The sequence below is a fragment of the Carettochelys insculpta genome, chromosome 10, assembly GCF_033958435.1.
Source record: "Carettochelys insculpta isolate YL-2023 chromosome 10, ASM3395843v1, whole genome shotgun sequence".
NCBI lineage: Eukaryota > Metazoa > Chordata > Testudines > Carettochelyidae > Carettochelys > Carettochelys insculpta.
In genome coordinates this window covers 3,256,271-3,263,788 of record NC_134146.1, presented here as the reverse complement: position 1 = coordinate 3,263,788, position 7,518 = coordinate 3,256,271, and the positions used below count along the sequence as shown (strand labels likewise).

General features: G+C 45.7%; 1 protein-coding gene across 1 annotated transcript; it reads right to left on the bottom strand.

Annotated features, from left to right (window-relative positions):
* Positions 1–319: 319 nt before the first annotated feature.
* On the bottom strand, positions 320–5,752 carry LOC142018630 (alpha-1,4-N-acetylglucosaminyltransferase-like). The gene is made up of 2 exons (XM_075004590.1): positions 5,324–5,752; positions 320–946 (listed from the first exon to the last, which is right to left on the bottom strand). Exons 1-2 carry the CDS (start codon positions 5,732–5,734, stop codon positions 320–322), a joined length of 1,038 nt encoding a protein of 345 aa, XP_074860691.1. The 5' UTR covers positions 5,735–5,752.
* Positions 5,753–7,518: the final 1,766 nt, after the last annotated feature.

The window sequence follows — 7,518 nt, the reverse complement described above, 5'->3', positions numbered from 1 at the left end:
GCAGGATATTTTTTTCCCACGCTGCACCAGCGAAAATATCCAGAATGCTACAGGGATGAGGAAACTGTAAGACAGGTTCCCACCATGCACTGCTGCAACAGTTGATGTTTGGTGATTAAGTGTGGCATCAATAAGTCGACTTTGGGGGCCGCCTGTGGTGAAGTGAGGATAGTCAAATTCGAATTTATAAAACCGAGCATTACAAAACTGAGTTCAATAAATTCAAATTTATCTCATAGTGTAGACGTAGCCATTGACTAAGAGGAGGTACCTCTTGTGTACAGGATATTTAGTAACAGAACTGTCAGGTCTGGAAGGGTCAACTCCTTTTGCTAGAGTCAGTCTTATTTTGCTGCATTTGACCACTGCCTTCTGTGCCTTGAATAAGGACCTTGTAAGTGGTGGGGCAGTATGCTTTGTACAGGTTTTCTGCTAAGGTGTTACTTCCTGCAACCACAGTTTTGCGTTGCTGGTTCATGTAATTCCACAGGTGCACAGCATAGGAGTTGTTAAAGACAGGGATTGTCTTCCACACTTCGTAGTACTGCTTCCATGCTGGGTAGGGAATAGGGTAGAACCGATGGGGATGTAAGAAGGAAATGTCATGACAGTGATGATCCTCCACACCCTGGAAATTGGTCAGGTTGCACAACAGTTTGAGTCTCCTTGTCATTAGGCTGGGGCCTTGATATCCCCAAATGGCTCCTCTGTAGTTTCGAACAAAATCCTCCATGCAACCCCAAAGGAACCAGTGATGCCGAGGAAAGCCAAAAATCCCATTGCTTGAGGATTGGGATGCCGATGCTGCCAGGAAGTTTGCCACTGGGATAGGTCTCATGGAGATGACATCAGTGTCTAAATAGATCCCACCGTATTTCCAGATGAATGCAATTCGGCAGGCGTCAGAGCTGACATGAGTCCAGTACCTTTCCTGCTTTGGATCTACCTGCAGAGTTCAAAAAGATCACAGAGATAGAGTTGACTCCTCTTCTAAACTTCTCAACTCCTCCTCCTATTAGCTATGAAGCGTACAAAACTCTCAGTAGTCTATTCTCACTTTAATGCCATTAAAATTAATGGCTCTTTGTCTTTTTCAGCTATGACCCTTTGCTGGAAGAAGGTAAAGGTAAATGTAAACTTTGTTCTATATGATCGTAGACCAGTAACAGAGAGAAAGCTGTGCTAGTCTATGTACTATCAAAACAAAAAAGCAGTCAAGTAGCACTTTAAAGACTAACAAAATAATTTATTAAGTGAGCCCTCGAAGGCTTGCCTAATACATTATTTTGTTAGTCTTTAAAGCGCTACTTTACTGCTTTTTTGTTCTGATCGTAGAAGTGTGTCTGAGGCACAGGAAACGCAGAGGAGACATCAAATATTTGGGAAAGAATGAGACTATAAACCATAAGATGACAGCAACAGCCATACTGGGTCAGATCAAAGGGCCATCTAGCCCAGTTGTCTCTCTTCTGACCGTGGTCAATGTCAGCTAGCTCAGAGGGAATGAACAGAACAGGTGATCGACACGTGACCAGTCCTGGTCGCTCATTCCCAGCTTCTGGCAAAGAGAAGCTAGAGACTCCATCCACCAATCCTGACTAGTAGCCATTAAGGGACTGAGCCTCCATGAATTTATCTTGTTCTGTTTTGAAACGTGTTTTAGTCCTGCACCTCAGAAGATCCCATGATAAAGATTTCTACAGGTTTACTGTGTGTCGTGTGAAGAAATGTTTCCTTTGCTTTGCTTTGTTTTAAATGCGCTGCTTATTAATTGCCTTTGGTGACTCCCTAATTCCTTTGTTACGAGCGGTAAATAGCAATTATAGGAATTCCTTATTTTCACCAGTCCTCATGCTAGACCGAAATTATAGTCTCCCACTGAGTTGTTTTTTTATTCAAGCTGAAAAAAGCTGATTCTTCTTAATCTCTCCTCTTACTGGAGAGGTTCCATACCCCTCCTCGTTTTTTTGTCATCCTGTTCTGAACCTTTTCCTACGTCTTTTTCTGAGCAGGCACCCAGTATTCAAGGTGGGAGAGTGCCCTCCCCTTATATAAAGGCAATATAATATTTTCTGCATTAATATTGATTCCTTTCGTAACAATTCCCAAAATTCCATTTGGTCCATTAACTACCACTGCAAATTGAGCAGATGACATCCGAGAACTATCCACAATGACCCCAAGATCTCTTTCTTGAGTGGCAACAGCTAATTTACACTCTATGAATGTAACTGTATAGCTGAGATTACATTTTCCAATACGTATGACTTGCCCTCATCAACACCAAGTTTTGTCTGTCATTTCATTGCCCACTCACCCAGTTTCCAGAGATCTTTTTTGTAGCTCTTCATGGTTTACCTGGCAGTTAACTATCATAAGTGGTGTGCAACATTTGCTGATCTTACCCCTTTTTCAGGATGATTTATTAATACGTTGGCTAGGACTTTTGGAGGACCTCACTATTTATCCCTCTCCATTCTGAAGGCTGACCATTTTGTGACAAAGTCATGCACTTTGGGATAGTTAAGGAAATGCCCCAGAGGCTTACTGTTCCCTGTTTTGCTCCACCTCCAGGGCAGGGCAGAGCCTAATGAGCCGTACTCATCACAGGCACAGTCAAAAATCAGGGAAGTCCCCCCATAGATGTGGAGGCAACCCTGGCTCCTCCCGAGCTATCATGGGGGGGGGGTTCTGGGGGGAACCCAGTGCCCCCCCAGCTCGATCCAGGTTCCGGGCCATGGACCCTGGGCAGCTGCTGCTGGAGGGGCTGTCTCCCTCAGCCAAAAGAGCAACAGCTTCCTCCCTGGGCTACTTCCCCAGATTCTTTGTCCCATATCTTTTTCCTGTAGCTCCCACTTGCCTTCCGTCCTGCCGGCCTCCCCTGCACAGACTGTTCCTCCTTCCCGGTCCGCCCCTCCTCCCTCCTTACCTGACAGGAGCCTTTTGCATGGAGCTCCACAGGCCTAGACTGGTGGCAGGTGCTTAATTAGCCCCAGGTGTTGGTTTGAGCTGGTGCTGCAGGCTGATCCTTGCTGGGCCTTAATCCCCGGGGGACATAAAAACACACACCAAACTGCCCATGTATGTGCCCTCCACCAGGCTACTATAACCTGCTGTGGACTGTGGTCTGTCACAATTTATACCTACCCTTTGTTTACTGTCTTTTCATTAGTTATGAACCTATGAGAGGAACTTCCCTTTTAACCCATGACAATTTACAGTGCTTAAGAGCCTTGGCTGATGGAAGTTGTCAAAGGCTTCTGAAAATCTCAATATGCTGCGTCTCTTGGGTTCCCCCTTGTCCACATGCTTGTTGATCCCTTCAAGAATTGTAACGGACTGGCGAGCCATGATTTCCCTTGTTCCCTCATGTTCGTCTGCACGTCCGGCAACATTATTCCTTATTGTAATTTCACCCAGTTGCCTGGTACAGAAGGCAAGTTTACCAGCCTGTAATTGCCAGGATCACCGCTGGAGCCCTTTTTAGAAATTGGTGCCAGATTAACTGTTGTCCAGTCACTTAGTACAGAAGCTGATTAAAATGATAAGTTACAGACCACAGTTAGCAGCTTGCAAGTTCACATTTGGGTTCTTTTAGAACTTGGGGAAATACTTCCTGGCATGTGTGACCTATTACAATGTAATTTATCCATTTACTCTAAAACCTCCTCTAATGATGCCTGAGTTTGGCACTGTTTCTCAGGGTTGTAACCTCTAAAGAATGGATCGGGTTTGGGATCCTCCCTCATGTCCTCAGTCCTGAAGATCGATACAAAGAATACCCACAATTGTTTAATCATCAGTGGGTGTTCTTTTAGTATCTCAACCTTCGAGTGGCCTCACAGGTTTAGTGAGATTTTGGATTATGCACCTTTTTTTTTTTTTTTTTTTGCTATTCTTTGACTCCTTGGGTGGCTGTTCTACAGATTCCTTTTTGGCTTTCCTGACGATATCTTTGCCCTTCACTTACCAGAGTTTGAACTCCTTTCTATTTTCCTCCCTAGGATTTAACTTGCACTTTTTGCCACTTTCTGCTTCTTCTACCTTGTTGTTTATAGCCACGGTGACACTTTTTTGGGTGTGTTATGCTTTTAAATTTGGGATGTATATATATAAGAATAGCCTCTATTATGGTGTCTTTCAAAAGATTCCGTGTAGCTTACAGAGCTTTCACTTTTGGTACCGTGGCTCTTAATATTCTGTTTAACTGACTTGCTCAGCTTAGCGTAGATCCCCTTCATTATCATTAACGCTTATTTCCACAAAAAGAGAAAAAAAACCTCTCAATCTCCATTTACACACTGATTGTCTCATCCAAATTCCCTGGGAATGAATCGAGATGTTATCGCTGCTTACTATGGGCTTTGGAACGGTGCCTCCTGGAAATCGCTATAGAGGATAAAAAGGGTGAGCAAAATTCAGACCTTGGGTTATACAGGTGCAGGGAAGGACGATACACCAGTAGCAGTTTGCTGCCTGTTTTTTCTACAGACCCTCAACTTTTATTTAAAAAGAAAAAAAAAGGGCTTCGCTGTTATGGCTGCCAATAGACCCATGAAATCAAAGAAACAAGTGTGGGGTAACGCATTGAGATATGCTTGTGTTCTCAGACAGGCCAAAACAAGAATTCAGAGTGGTGTGAACTCCATGGGCAGCATTTCTGAGAGGTCTGGGTGGGGACTGGAAGAGAACCACTGACTTTCTCAACCACCACCACCCTCAAACTGACCTCTGAATTCCCTTCTTACCTTGAAATCTTTTAACCAGACCGTTTTGTTCCTGTCAGGAAGCTTTCACAAGCACAGAAATCATGGTTCCCAAACAGAAAATGCTCCCATTAAATTCAAGTGGACAGAAATACTTGAAACACAATATTTTAATCAATAATTGCCTTTTTTGAAAAAAAATGGCGATAACCATTTTGATAAAATGTGGTTATCAAAATTTGTATTGAAATGGTTCATTTGCTATAAATCCTGCCATCAGGAGATGAAAACCATCTATAACAATTTCCAGTATTTTCTCTTTTGCTTAAAAAAAAAGGGGTGCTGGCATTCAACTGACTCCTCTTCCCTGCCCTCAGCCCAGCCCACAACTGGGGCTGCTGACCTGCCTGTATTCGGTACCAGCACAAAAAAAGCACGGACAGTTTCAGTTATTATTTCAACTAACGCATGGCAAAGCATCGTGATAAAGGGGTCCACACTGGGCTCAACAAAAGAACAACAGATTCAAAACTTGAAAAAAGTCTGCCAAAACTTTCATTTTTCACCCCCTCTACTTTGAATCTCGTTAAAAGTTTCCCCTTAATATTTCCTCTCACCTTACGATACCATGGGAGCAGGGGTGTCTCCTGGAACAAACTGTCCATCTGGAAAGGATGAATGTGGACATTCTCCATGGCAGATAAGAGGGAGAAGGCAGGGTAAGAGGAATTTGAATCCAGCAGTGTGTTATTTTTCAGGCCCTTCATGAAGAACAGAACAGGTCTGTCCCGGTAGGTCCTGGAAGCAGATTCCACAGCGCACGAAACCAAATGAGGAGGCTCCAGGCGGTCTGTGGTCTCCACAAAGATAATGCTTCTGCTCTGCTTTATAACATCCTCTTGAATCAGGGGTCTCTCAGGACTAAGCGTGGTTAAGAAGATCCAGCCGGATGGCAGGGAGACTTTGTAGACAACAGCCAGGGCAAAGACAAAAAAGAGCCAGAGCCCGATTTTGATACTGTTCAGCATCCTTTCTTCTCCTTGAACAGATGAATCTTAATTAAGAGAAACAAACAAAGTCAGAGTCGGTTCATTGTTGCTGGGGCATAAATGTGACAGGACAGGATTTCCAATGTTATTGAAACATTTGATTATTATTGGATTATTTCTTATGAGATTGACAGCCCTAGCTCAAAACGCACAGGAGAAACTGCCCGGGCTCTACTGAGTGTCACACTGTGTGCAAGCAAGAGACCCTAGTGAGCTAAGGTGGTGTGTGTTTGCAAAAGACCCAGTGAAAGGCCCCGATAACAGACCAACCTGCTGTCTGGTCTTGGGAGTGCCGTATGATGGAGCAGAAGAGTCGCTCACACGGTTTAGATCATAAAAGATCCCAAAGGAAGTCGGTAGTGTGTTTTTCTCTGTAGATTTTCACTGAAGGGCCATTGTAATATGAGAAGAAGCCCAGCCTACCTGACTGTGCGGTTCTGTGGAAACAGAGTTGTTATTCCACCCACCCTCTGTTGCCTTTTAGATGAGTGAAATGAAAAATAAACGCAACTCCAAAGCCACTTGTCTGCCCAACCTCAGGAGATCAGAAGCTGCTGCAAAAGGGAGGCAGAATTTGGCCCAATATCTTGTCTGGATTGTTTCCAGAATCTGCTCTGGACACAGGTGTCTGTCAGAGGGTGCTCTACTCACCTCTTGTCTGGCACGTTCTTCCGATAAGGCCGTGGATTAATGCTTCAGGTCGCCACCCTCTTGCCAGGATTGCACACTTTCTGTTCCTCCCTCTCTCTGGTCCGCAGCCCCTCTCTCACTCCAGCAGTCACAAGCTCCTCTTGGTTACTTGGCCCTCCAGCCAGGTCACTCTGTGCTCCCCAACTGCCTGGGCCCAGTCCTTCAATTCTCTCTCACTTCCACGGGGACTCAGGCGATCTTCCCAATCACTGCCCTGCTCGGGCCGCTGCCCGGGGTGTGCAGAGGAACCAGGTGGGCTACAGCCCAGGAGCCCTCAACCCAGCAGCTCTGGGATTTTCTCTTCCAGCCCTTACTGCTCCCTCCCTAGCCTGCTTCCTGTGACTCCTGGTTTCCCTTCTCTCGCTGGTTAGATCTGCTCCAGACACCCCTCCCTCTCCCCAGGGCGTGACTGCCTTTTCTGAGCAGTGGCCCCCTGCTGTAAAATTCTTGGTTTTATAGAACCCAGCAATTCCTGCCTTGGTCAAACTGTTTGCAGTCAATTACCTGCTCCCTGGCTGAGGACTTAGGCCCCAAATCCTGCATCTTAGCAGCGGCTGAGACGAGATGGCCCTCACAGTCCCTTCCCACCCAATCACTCTGTTTCACTGTTGTCATGTGTGTTTTACAAGGACAATACTGAGCGGTATATTCTGCATTTTAATGTAGTTTATGATAGCTTCAAAGGTATAGCTTGTACAAAGATTATTCCAGTGGTGTTTAGTGTGTGACTGCAAGGCTGTATCCATTCCACTGGGCCTTGGGTGGTTGTGCCCAGCGCGGGAAGTGAGAATCAAAGACTGAGCTGGCGATTGAAGCCAGAAGAGCGAAGAGGGAGGGGCTCTGGGATGGGAAGAGGCTGGAACAATGGCAGACACAGGTGCAGGCCTGGGATCCATTGAGGAACTGCTCGTCTGCTGGGGGGGCAGCTAAGACAGGGCTGCCAAACCAGCAGCCAGTCAGGGCCACAGGCCGCATGTCCCTTTCGAAGGCTCTGCAGTTGGTCTCGTTGGTTGCCCAGTAGCAGTTAGTCAGAGAACAGGCCAGCAGCTGGTCCTAGTCGTTCTGGTCCCTGA